This window comes from Gopherus evgoodei, chromosome 23 (assembly GCF_007399415.2).
Source record: "Gopherus evgoodei ecotype Sinaloan lineage chromosome 23, rGopEvg1_v1.p, whole genome shotgun sequence".
NCBI lineage: Eukaryota > Metazoa > Chordata > Testudines > Testudinidae > Gopherus > Gopherus evgoodei.
This window is the reverse complement of record NC_044344.1, coordinates 4,913,682-4,930,617: the sequence shown is the minus strand read 5'-3', so window position 1 is coordinate 4,930,617 and position 16,936 is coordinate 4,913,682. Positions and strand designations below refer to the sequence as shown.

The window sequence follows — 16,936 nt, the reverse complement described above, 5'->3', positions numbered from 1 at the left end:
TGAGCCCCACTGTCCATCTGCCTTTTGTACACTCTAGGCTGCTTCCTGTCCCTCAGCTGCATGCGAACCTGCCACGGACTCTTGTGCTCCGAAGGGAAGAGGTTGATCCTTGGGGTTCTGGAGGTGCTGGGGCTCCTCTTGTCCCCCCCACTCCCATGCAGGGGCACTGTGACCGATCCCAGGGGCTGGGGTGCCCTGAGATCAGCTTTGAGCTACACCCGGGTAGGTCAGGAGAAAGGCAGCTTGGCTGGATCACGCCCAGCTCTCGGAGGAGAAGAACATCAGGAACACACAGGCCTGGTCTTCCTTTGACCTAGCTACTGCCTTTCGGGGAAGTAGCTTCTCCCATCGGTGTAGATTGTGTCTACACCGAAGCGGCACCGCTGTAGCATTTGAAGTGTAGGCATACCCTCCGGCTAGTGAACTCTGGGTGTGAAATATGCCACTGGACCCAAACCCTCACATGGGCTTTCCTAGCTACCGTGGAGCCTATCAGGGGACCATGTGATGTTGTCTACCAATAAACAAGCTCCCCACCCCAGAGAACTAGGGTCCTGTGGAACAGGAGAATCAGAGCCGGTCCCCGAGGAGGAGGGGCAGGACATGTCTATGTTCTTGTGCAGTCGAGGGCTCCTCTCTGCCTAGGAATTTACACAGTTCCTGACGGCTCTTACTAGATATTGGAGACACTCAGGTATGTGCAAGGGCTTGAAACATGGTTCTAGCCTCTGAATCCTCCGCTGGATGATGGATCTGTGGGAGGGCATGGCAGGTAGCCTCAGGGTGCGTCTGGTGGGATAATTCCCAGCCAGGGTAGATGGATCTGTGCTAGCTCTGATCAAGCCAGTGCACTAAAAATAGCCCTGTAGTTGCGCTGGCGTGAGCGGTGGGACAGGTTAACTGCCCAGCGCGTGCCTTCATTTGGGATTCCTGGGGTGAATCCATCTCCAGTATAACTCTACTGGTTGGATTTGGCCCCCTGGGGTCTCTCTCTCTGTCCTGGCTAGGATCAAAGGTACCATGGCACAAGGAGATCACCAGATAGGAAGGTCTGAGAAGAGGGAAAACACTGAACCTCCTTCTTTCTGGCCCAGCTCCTTCAAGAGTCAAGGTGCTCTTGGGGCAAGGGATGGAGTGCTGACCGCCCAGTGCAAGCCGGATACTTACAGGAAAGTAGAGGAGCAGAGATCCAAAGAGGATGGTCTCTAACAGGATAACTCCTGATGCCCGGATCCTCTGGGAAAACAAAGGGAGAGACACACACACCTGGTAGAGAATCCATGCGGTGGGGGAACAGACCAAGCAAGCATATGCTGCCAATGTGGAGGACGGATCTGCAAGGGAGCTGAATGCACAGAAGGTATTTCCTGAATGTGCCCCTACTTGGAGGGGGGAAATGCCCCACATCCTTACTGCAGCCCCCCAGAATTAAGCTCCATGGGCACAGGCACTCCTCTCTAATAAAACTAATATATATACGTATGTTCTGGACCTGGGCTCTTGAAATAATCCCATTAGAAAAGGAGGTGGCATGAAAATGGAGTTAATCCAATGCGCCGGGTGAGACTGTGCACCAGCAGGAGGCGCCCTTGTCAATGGAAACGAACAGGAGCATGTGGAAACATTGATCTTGCCAGGTGAATGAAAATGGATGGGGCAGGCAGGAAACCAAGCTGCTAACAATAATACTTTGCCACCTCTAACACCTTCTGGATGAGGCCCTTAAAGCAGGTCACAAGCAATTAGGATGCCTCACCCCCTGCCTTTCCCACATGACTGAAGCAGTTAAATATCACCCCATTTTCCATATGGGGAAACTGAGGCACAGAGCAGGGAAAGTGACCTGTCCAGGTTCTGGGGCAGCACTGGGAAGAGAACTGAGAGCACCTGGCTTCTCGTCCTCCGCTCTGGAGGGCTGGAGGGGAAATCGACCCCTGGGTAGGGCACCAGTACAAGGGTCAAGCAGGGCTTTCTTGGGACTTAAGGCATGTATGGGGTTCTGCTGGCCCACTGCCCATTGCATACAGCCAGCTGACCCTCCCATGTCCCACTGAGACAGGAGATCAATAGCATCACCCCAGTTCACGGAGGCTGAAGCAACGTTTTCTGAAGCGGCCTCTGATTTTAGCTACCTCGCGTTTATGGGTGCCCAGCTGGAGACATTCAAGACCTGATTTACAGAGGGGTGCGGTGGGGTGCACACACACACCCCATCCCGCTCCAGCCAATGTCAGCAGCAGTTGCAGGGGCTCGGTGCCAAGTTGGGCGTTCAGAAAACGGAGGCACCGAAAACCAGAGACCACTGAAAACGTTTCCCGGTGTGAGGTGGGCTCTGAGACGGGATTAGCATCCTGCTTTCCTCTCTTGCCAGGGATATGAAGAGAACTTGCACCAGGTCTCGGAAGCTCCACAATATGGCACCGAGGTGCTGCAGAGAGGAGGACTGCCCAAGAAACCGGGTTCTTTTGTAGCAGAGAAGCAGGGCCCCCTAGTAAAAGTGCATTCCTCAGTGACCGCCGCATGCCTTGCCTTGCTCATTCGAAAGTGGTAGGACACCAGCATGCTGAGAAAGACGGCCAGCATGCAGAAGGCCTGGAAAGAGAGGACGGCAGCTCGCAGGGACCAATCCTCCTGGATCAAACACGGGGTGTCGTCCACACATGTCACGCATCCTTCCTTGCAGGGACGGCACTCGAGCAAGGTCCCAGAGTCCATGGCTCCATACTGCCCTGCATACTGGGACGAGCTTTCCTGTGGGCCTGCAGGGGTGAAGAGGAGGCATGTGGGAAGGTTAAAATGCCGTCGCAACTCTGCACAGCCTTTGATTTCTCCCCTCCCACAAAACAGATTCACGTGACTGGTCCCAGGCCTGATCAGAGTTGGCGCTAGGCGTAAGCAGACTAAGCAATTGCTTATGGCCCCGAGCAGCTCAAGGGGTCCCCCTGTTTGCTTTTTATTGTGTGTTGTGGGGTGGGGGGAGCGAAAACATTCCTGTTTATGGCACCCAATGGGCCAGCACTGCGTCTGGGCCTGATTCTCTGCTGCCCCGCACCACGCACCGTCATCTATACCCACATGGTGTAGGTGTGAAATGCAGACTTGATAGCACCCTCTTGGCGCTGCTATCAATGCTAGCCCAAGGTGCAGAGCAATCATTGGGACACTCTTCTGTCTGGCTAGCGCGTCTCTAAGGCCTGGTCCAGAGCCAGAGCTGCATCAGTTGAATTCAGTGGTTCCCAAACTGGGGGTTCATGAAATGTTACAGGGGGTTCTCAGGGGGGAAAAATCCCTAATGGTGAACAGAGCTGTCCTTAGGGACCTCGAGCAGCACGAGGCCAGCAGCCTGGAGCTCCTGGACTTCCAAGAACTGAGCAGATCAAAGCAAGCATATCTAGCACAGCGAGGAGATTGAAACTCCAAGACTCCTTGTAAGAAATGGAAAGGGAGGTGGATATTTTTTGCTGTTTTTAAAATGAAATAGGCAGCTAATCTTGTTTTTAAAATGATTATGAAGACCAAGTTTAAGCTTTCTTGTAATATGCGTCGTTTGCCAGGACTGTTCAAGACCTGAATGCTTGTGCAGGAGGAACTCTTTGAGTTGGCCTCTTAAATACCTTCCTGCTGCTTCACATCTGATACTCCTTGCTGAAACACAGGAGCCTTGTCTCATAACAGGCTTATTCAAAGTGATATAAGCTACGAAAGTGAGATCTTGGAAGAGTGTTGCCCTTTTCATAATGTAATAAAAAATACTGTAATGATAAATAGTAATTAATAATAAATAGTGTGTAATAAGCATGTCATAAAAACAAATTTTATATTTCCAAGATCACTGCTTTGATGATTGTTTCCTTCTGTACCTGAGTATTTCCCTGGAAATATTCATTTTTAAGCGGGGGTTCGCAAGACTTGACATTTTAGTGAAAGGGGGTCACAGGTTGTTAAAGTTTGGGAACCACTGGTTTAACTCAAGGTGTGACATAAACTGGCCCAACCACGTAGGGTTAATCTTGGCCCTGTGATTTACAGTCCCACCCATCCCTGGCTCCTGCTGAAGAGTATTTTCCTGCACTGGGCAGGAGATCAGGGCAAGGTTAAGGCAAAGCAGGGCACAGATCCAAACCCATGGATGCATTTCCAGATGGTGGAACTGCAGCACCTGGGAAGGGGAGCCCTTTGGAAAGGCTGGGTGCTTAGAATGCTCAGAGATGGCGGGGTGGGGGGTGGGGGGGGCGCTGTGGAGTCACAGAGCTGGGAAGTTAGAGAGGAAGGAGGGTGCAGTGGTTAAAGCACCAGCCTTGGCTATGGGAGACCTGGCTTCAGCTCCCTGCTCAGCTCCGACGTTCTGCGCGACCGTGGGCAAGTCATTTAGCATCAGCTCCGCTGCTGTGAAACGGGGGAGGGGTGTTGTTGGGGAGGTGCTGGCATGCGATGCGGCCGGGTAAGATGGGACGCTGGAGGAGCCAAGTACCAAGCTCTGCGTTGTGGATGCAGCAAAAGGAAAGAGCCAAGCCCAGCCACCCAGAGGAGATGCTCCGGCCAGGGTAGGCCAGGCAGGGTTACCACCTACCAGACGGGCCAGTGCCAGAGGCCCTGCTTGTGCCGTAGAAGCCCGGCTTGCACAGACAGAGGTATCTTCCGAGGACGAAGCCACGGCTTTCCTGTGGGACACACTAAACAAAACATGCCACGTGTGAGTGACACGGATCCTCTTCTCTGGGGGGAACCTGGAGCCTCAATGGGAATGTGTGGCCTCTCCCCGAGCCCTCCCGGCCGGGAATCTAGATGGCTTCCTTCAGTATGACTGTAGCTCTGTCCCTGGAGGGGTTCCCTCCCCCTGCCCCTGCTCAGTTTGGTCCCCCCATCCCTTTAAGTTTATTTCTGGAAGCCAGTGGTTAAACATTTAAGAATTAACGGCAAAAGCCTGATGTTCAAATCCCCTCCTAAAACCTAAATGGATGTGTAATGCTGCCAAGCGCTAATCCCTGCTACCGTGAGGGCAAAAGCTGGGCCCAGGCAGCCTACAAAGAGCTTCCCAGTTAATGCTGGGGACCTTGAGATCCCACACCAGAGGCAGATGTCAATGGAGAAATGGGATGGATTGCATGTGAGGCCTAGACCAGGGAGCAGGGCAGGAGCCTGGAAAGCCCCAGCCATGAACCCACCGAAGAGCTGGCAGCTAATGCATTCCTACCCGCTGCCTGCCCACCCGCTCCCCACCCATGTCGTTCCTAACACAACAGCATCGACGGCTGCTCTGCTGCCAGGAGGCAATTGCTTGGGGGGAGGAATCAATCTTTTGCCTGCCATATGGCGTGCCCCCCAGGGCAGACTGAAGGCAGGGGCTCCAGAGAGGAGGCCAGGCAGGCCCAAGGAACCAGAGGGGGTGGGTGAGGAGGTGCGGGGGTGGGTAAAGAAAGGGTGAAGGCAGCTGAGGGAGACAAGCTCCCCCCATCTCCGCTCTCCTGGCTCTCAACGCATGTTCCCCACCATCCACTGTGTGCAGGTGGCCATACTGCTGGCTCAGACAGCCCTGCCTCCGGTGCTACCCCCACAACAGTCCCTGTGCTGCTCCGCTCTGGCCAGGTGTCTTAGCCGTCACCCAGCGGGGGTGCCAGGACTGCCAATGAGTGACGTAACCCGTGCTGTAACACCTGGCTCCTAGGAAGTGGCCTGAGGCGACCAGCTCCATTCCCCAGGCCAGTGATAGACCATCGGAGAACGGGAACAGCTTTTATTGGTCTGGGATGTAGAGATGATGGGTCCCCTAGCCCACTGCTTCCCATCCCTGTGCTCCTTTTGAGCCAGGCAAGATGCCAGCGGCTCCCAAAGTATCCACTCTGCTCCCCCTGCAATCCTGTCTGTTCAGGCCAGTTCATCAGAGCGCGTTCTGCTTTTCCCTAGGGCTCTCCGTCTGAGTGCTGCTTCTCTGGGTCGGCATTGTTTGAGCTTGTGGAGCTGCTTGCAACATTGGCGAGAAACTTGAATCTAAGACAACAGGCCGAGCCTCGGAAAGCAGGGAAGAGGGACTGGGTTAAACTCTCAGTCCGCCAGAGTCGGGAGCGGTGCCAGCAGGTTTCAGCGAGGTAGGACACTGGACTGGGGATCAGAACGAACTGGGTTCTCTTCTCATATCCAGCCCTGATCTGCTGGGTGATCTTGAGCACTTCACTTCCCCTCTCTGCCTCCCACCCCTTTGTCTATTCAGTGGTTTTTGGGGCAGGGACTGTCTCTCCCGTGTGTTTGCACAGTGGGGCCCAGATCTCAGCCGAGGCCTCTATGCTCATAAGGGGAAGCACGAGCTTTGTTTGCTAATCGCACGTTGCTCATGCAGGACCAGTGGCTATGCAGGAAGGGGGCAGTAGCTGGCCCATGGATGGAAGTGAGGTGGAGCCGAGTAACCATGCGGTGGGTATGGGGAGATGCAATCCCCCACGGGAGCCAGAAACAGACCAAAGAAACTGATAGCGAGTGGGGGCTTGGGACACAAGGAGCCACCAGGCTCGTTAATGGTCTTGGGGGATGTCTCTGAGCCGGGTCACGCTAATGGAGGCAGGATTATTACCCTTGGCTCTGTTAGCCCACCTGGTTCGCCTGTCCTCCCTCCGCCATCCCATCCCTCTCATTTTGCTCCTGGATGCCTTGTCTTGTATGCTGATTCCATGATTTCCGCCGACAGGAGTGCATTAACCCTGCAAACTTAAGCAGCGCTCCAGTCATTCAAAGGCAGCCTTTTAATTGCACACAGAGAGAGCGAGAGAGCCGTGTGTCCCTGGTATTTACCCAGCATGGGAGAGAGGGGAGCAAAAAGAGAAGCAGGACAAGGCAAGATTCGTTAATTAACAAAGCCAGCCACGCTTCCTTTCTATTTATTTTTTAATGGATAATTACATCAAAAGGGGCATGGGGTGGGATCTTGCTGTGTTTGTCATTTAAAATTGCCCTGGAGGCTGCAGGAGATCTGATTGGACATTAGATCCCAAGCGCTGAACCTCCTAATCCCCAAATGATTAAAGCAACCATCTCGATCCCCATCCCGCGCCTGCTTGGAGAAGCTGCTGGCTTCCTCTCTCCCTGCTGAGCCAGGGTCTGCCAGGAGGGGTATTAGAGAGGTGAATGCTCAATATAATGGCTAAGAGACACTGCCAAGTACATTAAGCCCCGAAATGTGACCTACCTTAACATGGTTATAATCTGGTATTTCTATCTATCTAATCACCCAGGCATTTATACGGCACTCAGCCCTAGGGGATGGGGAGGAAAACAGCACATGCTAATGATGCTAAAATATCTGCATTCCAGACAAACGGGATGTTCAAAGTGAGCTGGGGGCCCGAATCTCACTCCCGTAAACTCCTGTGAGATCTCCAGGCTGCATTCTTGCCACACCACAACGAAGCAGCCTATTTTTGTAGGACCTACAGGAAAAGTCACACTTTGTACTGGTGTTGTCTTCAGGGGGGGCGGATGGGGTTGGGCGGGGTTAGAAAACTCTTGAAATCTGATTCGTCCTTAACTAACACAGCAGTTTGTATGGTCAGATGTTAGCTAGTGACCCCTGTGAGAGAGGAAAACATGATTCTCCCCATTCTACAGATGGAGAAATCACCTGAAAGGCGAAGGGACGTGCTCAGCACCACACAGCAAGCAAGTAGGGTTGCCAACACTCCAGGATTTTCCTGGCATCTCCAGGAATTAAAGATTAATCTTGAATTGAAGATCATCTCCTATGATGAAACCTCCAGGAATATGTCCAATCAGAATTGGCAACCCTACAAGCAAGTGCTTCAGTTCTAGCGCAGAATTGTGCTCAGGACTTCCTGCCGCCTAAGGACTCTGGAAAGAGGAGTGACATTGCAAAGAAGGATAGTGTCCTTTGGGGGTGGAGGGAAGTGAGATCTCAGGAGGGAAAAGCTCCCTCCGACAAGTCCACTGAGCTTTGGGTCATGCCTTCCAGCCCAAGGGGAGGGATTTCAGTCACACTGGGGTTTGCCTGGGGAGCTGGAAACTCCCCTGTCCCCAGATCCCAGCTCGGGCTGTGAGAAAGTCTGGATCTGGACTCGGCCTCCGAGGCCCAGCTGCTCCTGCACAGGGGCTTCCACGAGGCAAGAGCTGTCAGAGGCAGAGGGGGTGAACAAGGTGCTAAGTGGTGCCTGGCAGGGAGGCGTGTGGACAGCACCAGGAGCCCAGGCACCGTTTACCTGTGTACTGTTGAGATCACACTGGTGAGTCTCTGTGAACCATCCTGGGCCGCTGGCGCACTGATTGATGTCCACGTTCTGCAGCTTCACGTCCATCCTCACCACGCCCCTGGAAGAGAGGAGCAAGGGTCGGGTGCAGCAGGCGCTGGGAAGCTGAGCGTTCGGTTCCCCCTCTTTCCTCCCATGGGACTAGGCCAGAGTACTAAGGGTCAAAGAAGCTGCAGTGGTCCCCACAGCTGTTCTGGTGCCCAGGGTGGGAAAGGAGGCTGCCTTCCGCCTACGCCCCTCGAATGACACCTGGACCAAGACTGTAAACTCAGACTCTGCCCATGTGGTCCAATAGCCAGGACACTGGGCTTGGCCACACGGGCTCCCAATGGCACAGACGTCTCGTTCTGCTTTCACTAAGGCCATGGGAGGCCTGGGTTTTATTCTTGGCTCTGCCACTAACGGGCTCCGTGACCTCGTGGAAATCATTTCCCCTCTCTCTGCCTCAGTTTCCCCTTCTACCCCCTGTCTGTCTCGTCTATTCAACCTGTGGGCACTTTGAGGCAGGGGTTGTCTCTCATGAGTTTGTACAGCCCCTAGCGCAATGGGACTCAGATTTCCAGTGGCTACTCTCATAGCACTGTCAGGCTGGAAGGGACCTCGAGAGATCATCCAGTCCAACCCCCTGCATTGAGGCAGGACCGAGTGAACCTAGACCATCCTTGATGAGTGTTTGTTTGACCTGCTCTTAAAAAACCAGCAATGACAGGGACTCCACAACCCCCCTGGAAAGCCTCACCTCACAGAGCTTAATGACCCTGAAAGGTAGAAAGTTTTTTCACAATAGTTAACGGAAGTCTCCCTGGCTGCAGATCAAGCTCATTAAGTCTTGTCCTAACTCCAGTGGCCATGGAGAACAATGGATCTCTGTCCTCTTTGTAACAGCCCTGAGCATATTTGAAGAAAGTTACAGGTTCCCTCCTCAGCCTTCTTTTCTCAAGTTTAACCATGCCTGCTTTTTTTAACCTTTCCTCATCGTCCAGATTTTCTAAACCTTTGATCCCGTTTGTTGCTCTCTCCTGGGCTCCCTCCAATTTGTCCACATCTTTCCTGAAGTGGTGCCCAGAACTGGACGCACGATTCCAGCTGAGGCCTCACCAGCGCCGAGTAGAACGAGAGAATCACCACAGTTACCTCCTGTGTCTTACATATAAAGCTCCCATGAATACACCCTGGAGTGACATTAGCCTTGTGCACCACTGCATGTATATAACCATCGTATTTCAGCAGACTGCGACCTGCAAAATGCAAAACCAGAACCTGAGCTGGAAAGAAAGGTGTCCTCCCTGGGTGAACCCTGCCCCCAGGCAGGGGACTTAAGTGGTGCTAATGTATCACACTGGTTCTCTGCCCAGAGTGGAATTTCATGCTGTTTGTACCGTGCTCAGATGAAAGGATCTAGTGATGTGCAAAATATTGTTCTTGTCATCACCATGCATAGTGTGTGCATGGATTTATCTGTGTATAGTTGTGTGCATGGGAAGTTACACATCAAATGGGAGAAATAGGCCCCATTGGGGCAAATTCATAGAATATCAAGGTTGAAAGGGACCTCAGGAAGTCATCTAGTCTAACCCCCTGCTCAAATCAGGGCTAATCCCCAGACAGACTTTTACCCCAGCTCTCTAAATGGCCCCCTCAAGGATTGAACTCACAACCCTGGGTTTAACAGGCCAGTGCTCAAACCACTGAGCTATCCCTCCCCTCGGTTAAGCCCATCACTGTCGTCCTCTGACTTCCCCGCAGTGGCATTGGTGTGATGAAGAAGATAATTGGGCCTGGGAGCTATGGAGCTAAGGATCCTAGGGCCAGGATCCATCAACGAAGGAGACGACAGAAAGCAAGGAAAAGGAAATGGACAAATTATGGGGAGAAAGAGAGTGTGGCTGGATGCAAGGGGTGGGGAAATAGACAGACGGCTCTTGTCTTGCATATATTGATAGATAGCTTAGATCTGCCTCTGCAGCTCTACTCAGGAGCCATTCATTATTTAGAATCAGTTTTTGACCCATTTTCCATGCACAGGATGACAACAACCTCCCTTCCCTGTTGCGTCTCTCTCCCTTGTCATTCTCCATCCACAGACAGGGAGAGTCTTTTAACCAGCATGGATCCAAAAGCTGGCAGGGAAGGGGAAATTGCCGGCGCCAGGTGTTGCCTGGGAATTGACGAGGGTTTGTTTGTTTTGCAAACAAAGCCTGACAGGCAGAACAAGCAGTGTGGGCTGTGGCAGGCCTGCCTCTACAGGCGCTGGGCCAGCTGGCTTCCTGGGCTCCCCCCGGCACGCTTCTGCCCTGGATGCAGGGAGATGAGATCTAGGGCTTACTGATTGCTCAGCCTGTGAGTGTGTCTTTGGCACAGCTGTTCCCGAGGCTGCACTGCCTGACGCTGAGCGATCCAGGCAGTCACAACCACCTTTCTATTTATATCACCTGCCTTGGGTGGCAGCCAGAGTGGGGGTTGTAGTAAGAGGAGGCCCTAAGATATAAACCTTGGTATCAGAGGCCTAGCATGAGGCCTGAGGCCTAAACTAAAGTAATGGTCAAGACTTTGCTAACATAAAGCAAAGTGAAGCTGTGAGCCAGAGGCAGGCCCTGCTCACAGAAACTGGCAAAGAAAGGGCTGGTGCTGCAAGAAGATATGTACCTAAAAGGTACTGAACACTAGAGATCAGAACATTCACATACTTGCACATTCCACACAGATAACAAGGAGCAGGCTGACCCATCCCAATGACAGGGCCAAAAGGGTAATATGATGGATGGAGTTGTTTTGATCGAACCAATCCGTACAAGGTGAGAGGCGGCACCTTACTACGTAGAGGGGTTGTACCTTTCTGCATAAAGGGGTTGCACCTCATACGTCAGGAGTGATGTGTAACTTATTTGTACCTGTGTATAAGAATGTATCCCTGGGGCGGTGTCTTTGTCCGGCCGAGGGGGCAGTGGAAAGTCCCGCCACTAACTGAGCCGAGTCCATTGACCGTGGGCACATATTAGTAGTATGCCTTTTACTAGAGTAACAATCTAGGGGAACTATCGTTGTGTCCAATACGGCAATAAACCTGGCCAACATGCCTTCGTACCTTACTAGACTCTGTGGTCATTGGGGGTTCTCTTCGAGTCTGTTGTGTCAGCTATCTGCGCAGAGCTGGGGCAGCACGCAGAGGGAACACACGCACGCAGCCAAGTGATACCAACAAGGAGAGAGCAGAGCACCACACCAGTAGCATCTAACAACACCTCTAATAACAGAGGTGAGGTCTGGGGCGACAAGGGAAGGGAGGGAGGAATACAGCCTGAATTAGGGCAACATGTGGGGGAATCCCCCATCAGATCCCTAATCTATTTGTCTGGACATATTACAGCATCTCCCACTAGTCCTGCACTAAGATTGATCACTCTTTTAATTATAAACCCCATTTAAAGAAGGGTCGGGTTTCTTAAAGGGACATTGCCAGGTTTATGCTGGGGTCCACTGGAGTATCAGGGCCTAAATGCCTAGATTTACTTTCCATAAAATAAGCAAACAAAAACAAAATAAAATAAAAAGCACCCCAGTCCTCCCCTCAACAAAAATCACAGACTTTTTAAGAAACCTATAATCCACAGAGATGACCCATACCCTTATGAGATGGCCAGGTTAGGATGATGTAGCTAGCTAGCTAGATTAGACTAGATGGAAATTGACTATAAACCATAAGTGAAACGGATGTGTTTTCAGCACTTGCGTGATAGGCTCTAAAAGGTGAACACGAAGCAGCAGTGGTGGAAAGTGAGATTTGTAAAAGGTTTAATCATTTGAGGTATTCGCAGTAACTCAGGGAAGGACATTTCAGAGAAGCAGAGAAATGTAGGCCTGGAAGGGACCTCAAGAAGTCATCCAGTCCAGTCCCCTGCGCTGAAGCAGGAACTAGACCATCCCTGACGGGTTTGTCCAGCTAGTTCTTAAAAACTTCCAGTGAATTCCATGACCTCCCTTGGAAGCCTGTTCCAGAGCTTAACTACCTGTATAGTTAGAAAGTTTTCCCTAACATCTAACCTCAATCTCCCTTGCTGCAGGTTAATCCCGTTACTTCTTATCCTACCTCCAATGGACATAGAATCATAGACTTTAAAGTCAGAAGGGACCATTATGATCATCTAGTCTGACCTCCTGCACAGTGCAGGCCACAGAATCTCACTCACCCACTTCTGTAACAAATCCCTAACCTATGTCTGAGTTACTGAAGTCCTCAAATTGTGGTTTAAAGACTTCAAGGTGCAGAGAATCCACCAGCAAGGGACCCATGTCCCACACTGCAGAGGAAGGCAAAAAATCCCCAGGGCCTCTGCCAATCTGCTCTGGAGGAAAATTCCTTCCTGACTCCAAATATGGCGATCAGCTAAACCCTGAGCACGTGGGCAAGATGCAACAGCCAGACACCCAGGAAAGAATTCTCGGTAGTAACTCAGATCCCATCCCATCTAACATCCCATCACAGACCATTGGGCATATTTACCGCTAATTAATTGCCAAAATTAGGCTATCCCATCATACCGTCCCCTCCATAAACTTATCAAGCTTAGTCTTGAAGCCAGATATGTCTTTTGCCCCCACTACTCCCCTTGGAAGGCTGTTCCAGAACTTCACTCCTCTAATGGTTAGAAACCTTCGTCTAATTTCAAGTCTAAACTTCCTAGTGTCCAGTTTATATCCATTTGTTCTTGTGTCCACATTGGTACTAAGCTTAAATAATTCCTCTCCCTCCCTGGTATTCATTCCTCTGATATATTTGTAGAGAGCAATCATATCTCCCCTCAGCCTTCTTTTGGTTAGGCTAAACAAGCCAAGCTCTTTGAGTCTCCTTTCAAAAGACATGTTTTCCATTCCTCGGATCATCCAAGTAGCCCTTCTCTGTACCTGTTCCAGTTTGAATTCATCCTTCTTAAACACGGGAGACCAAAACTGCACAGAGTATTCCAGATGAGATCTCACCAATGCCTTGTATAATGGTACTAACACCTCTTTATCCCTGCTGGAAATTCCTCACCCAATGCATCCCAAGACCGCATTAGCTTTTTTCACAGCCATATCACATTGGTGGCTCATAGTCAGCCTGCAATCAACCAATACTCCGTTACTTCCAACTGATGCGTCCCCAGCTTATAAAAAAAAATTCTTGTTATTAATCCCTAAATGCATGACCTTGCACTTTTCACTATTAAATTTCATCCTATTACTATTACTCCAGTTTACAAGGTCATCCAGATCTTCCTGTATGATATCCCGTTCCTTCTCTGCGTTAGCAATACCTCCCAGCTTTGTGTCATCCACAAACTTTATTAGCACATTCCCACTTTTTGTGCCAAGGTCAGTAATAAAAAGATTAAACAAGATTGGTCCCAAAACCGATCCTTGAGGAACTCCACTAGTAACCTCCCTCCAGCCTGACAGTTCACCTTTCAGTTCGACCCGCTGTAGTCTCCCCTTTAACCAGTTCCTTATCCACCTTTCAGTTTTCATGTTGATCCCCATTTTTTCCAATTTAGCTAATAATTCCCCATGTGGAACCGTATCAAAGGCCTTACTGAAATCGAGGTAAATTAGATCCACTGCCTTTCCTTTGTCTAAAAAATCTGTTACCTTCTCAAAGGAGATCAGGTTGGTTTGGCACGATCTACCTTTTGTAAAACCATGTTGTATTTTGTCCCACGGAGAACAATTGATCACTGTCCTCTTTGCAACAGCCCTTAACATATTTGAAGACTGTTACCTGGTCCTCCCCCTCAGTCTTCTTTTCTCAAGACTAAGGACTTTGGGGTGGTTTTTTTTTAAATCTTGGGGGGAAATCCTGAAATATTTACTCAGGTGAAATTCACCTGTGGGAATTCAGCAGGAGCTCTTTTAAAGTATTGAGTAAAATCTGCCTATCTACCTTAGGGTTTTGTGTCATTGCCCATCACCATGGTATCTGAGCCCCTACATACAATACATCGGCAATAGCAAAGTCCATAGTGCACTTTGTGAAGTCTCTGGCTCTTTTCCCTTCTGGGGGTATAAAGACCTACTTGACATAAGAGCAGGAGGGTTGGAACAATATTTACGGGGGTGGGGGAGGCTGAGAGCCAAACTGCAAACCCTGGATATGATGGAAACCACTTCAAGACAGCACGTGCAGCAGCACCCCTAGTTCCAGCACCTTCGTATGAGTTATTTGGTCTTTAATGAGTGCAAAGTTGCTGCTGTGACTGATTACTGTGGAAAAACTGTCGAATAACTGAGTAAAGAATTCGGGATTTAATGTCTTTGAATTGCTATTTGTTGTTTGTATCGGGGTAGGGCCTACCTGTCCCCATCAGGGATCAGGGCCCCAGCGTGCCTGGAGCTGTACACAGCTATAACCAAAAAGTGATCCTTGCCCCAAAGGGTTTATAAGCGAAGTATGAAATGAAAGGCGACAAATGGATACTTTTCTCCCACCCAAGTCAATGGGGCTGCTCACGTACGTAAAACTAAGCATGTGCCTATGTGCTTTTGCTGGATGCAGAGTGCTCAGCACCTTGCAGGACTGATCTCTAATGCAGAAGCAACGGGGAGGGACAGCAAAGGCAGCTCCATGTAAATGCCACATGGTTGAGGCTCTGGGTCTGTCTATACTACAGTCAGAGAAGCGACTGCAGCACGTGTCGACATATCCCAGCTAGCTCTGCTCTAGCTGAGCTCCGATAAGTAACAGCGAAGCAGTGGTAGCGCGGGCCGTACGACCCCACACCGGACCACTGGGTAATTACTCCAGTGGCGAGCCCATGTTGCTGCAGCTGCACTGCTATTGTTACTGGAGCTGGCTAGGTCCACAGCCAGCCACACCTCAGGCTGCAGTGTAGACAGACCCATGATTCCAGATGCAGTGGCGGGCTGGACCCGATCGTTTGCAGGACATGGCGTTGTCTGTTAGAACCACTTGGGGGCTCCCAGCCTTTTCTCTGGGTGTCAGCACGAGGCTTATGCCCTATTTAAGTCAGGCTAGAACATGGGGGGAGGAGATAGCTCAGTGGTTTGAGCATTGACCTGCTAAACCCAGGGTTGTGAGCTCAATCCCTGAGGGGGCCACTTAGGGGTCTGAGGAAAAAATCAGTACTTGGTCCTGCTAGTGAAGGCAGGGGGCTGGACTCAATGACCTTTCAGAGTCCCTTCCAGTTCTAGGAGATTGGTATATCTCCACCTATTACTATCTTGGACTGCATGCTCTGTGGGACTAAGCCTGTCTGTTTGTACAGGGCCAAGCACAGTGCAGTGCTGGTCCAGGGCTCCTCAGCACCATAGTAAACAAAGAAAGAGAGGTTAAGTGGGGCATAAGCCCTGGGGCCCTTGGCACAGAGATGAATTTTGCTCAGAAAGTGGGGGAGAGAGAGAGAGAGGGAGAGTGCTGTGCAGCTGTGCAGAAAGAGTGGTTTAATGGATTGGGCACTGGACCGAGACTAGGTGCAAGTCCTGGTTCAGACACAGATGTCCTGTGTGACCTTGCTCAAGTCACTTTGGCCCAGGTCTTCAAAGGTGCCTAAATCCCACTGAAAGTAGGGCAGAGTTAAAACAAATAAAAGGAAGTTCTTCTTCATGCAGCGCACAGTCAACCTATGGAACTCCTTGCCTGAGGAGGTTGTGAAGGCTAGGACTATAACAGCATTTAAAAGAGAACTGGATACATTCATGGTGGTGAAGTCCATAAATGGTTATTAGCTAGGATGGGTAAAGAGTCCCTAGCCTCTGTTTGTCAGAGGATGGAGACGGATGGCAGGAGAGAGATCCCTTGATCATTGCCTGTTAGGTTCACTCCCTCTGGGGCACCTGGCATTGGCCACTGTTGGTAGACAGATACTGGGCTAGATGGATCTTTGGTCTGACCCAGTACAGCCAATCTTATGTTCTTATGTTAGGGATTCAATGGGAGTTGGGCGCCTAGGTACCTTTGAGGGTCTGGGTCTTAATTCTCTGTGCCTCAATCCCCTCACCTGCAAAGTGGCAAGGAGACGTCCCCACCTCCTCGGGATGCTGCGAGGCTAAAATCAATCAGTTCCCATGAGGGGCTAAGGTGAGGACAGATAAGCGCCTAGGAAGAGGTGCAGCTGAGAAGCAGAACTAAGTGGCTGGCTGGGAGGGCTTCCTTTCCCCCCTGGCCCTCTGAGGATGAGGCCCATGGGAACCTCTCTGCAGAGAACTGACCCGAAGGGAGGTGGTTCTGCAGGAGGGGATGGTAGGGCCTTATCCCAGCACAAAGGGCTTCCCGTATGGCCGTTTCCACCAAGAGACCCCAGCAGTGTTCCCTGTTACAGGGCTCTCAAACAGTGACAGATCTTCAATAGACTTGGAAGTGATCACAATTCAGGAGGACTTTTTATATATATGTGAGAGGAAACGCCCATTTCACTAACACAATTAGGATACCTGATTCGGACCATTGTAGTGCCCAATGGACCAGCCATGAGCATGCAAATAAGGACCAGCAGCGCCCACCAAATTATTATTTATACTACAACAAGCGAGATCAGGGCCCCATTGGCCTAGATGCTGTACGGACATGCAGCAAGAGACAGACCCTGCCCTGAAGAATGTACAAGCTAATTAGATAAGGTAGGAGGGGAAACTGAGGCACAGAGCAGGTATGTGACTTGCTCAAGGTCACCCAGCAGGTCAGTGGCACAGAATGA

The 16,936-nt window shown here is 50.9% G+C and overlaps 1 protein-coding gene across 3 annotated transcripts in view; it reads right to left on the bottom strand.

Moving 5' to 3' along the window:
• GPR179 (G protein-coupled receptor 179) overlaps positions 1 to 16,936 on the bottom strand; it is a 40,817-nt gene that overhangs the window by 18,792 nt on the left and 5,089 nt on the right. For 2 of the 3 annotated variants that reach the window (XM_030541265.1, XM_030541266.1), the window contains 4 exons: positions 8,202 to 8,310; positions 4,571 to 4,673; positions 2,530 to 2,759; positions 1,168 to 1,236 (listed from right to left, as the gene is read on the bottom strand). In XM_030541265.1, the coding sequence (XP_030397125.1) occupies positions 1,168 to 1,236; positions 2,530 to 2,759; positions 4,571 to 4,673; positions 8,202 to 8,310 (511 nt within the window). Of the gene's footprint in view, positions 1 to 1,167; positions 1,237 to 2,529; positions 2,760 to 4,570; positions 4,674 to 7,609; positions 7,649 to 8,201; positions 8,311 to 16,936 lie in introns of those variants that run through there. The other variant, XM_030541267.1, reaches the window with a different exon arrangement.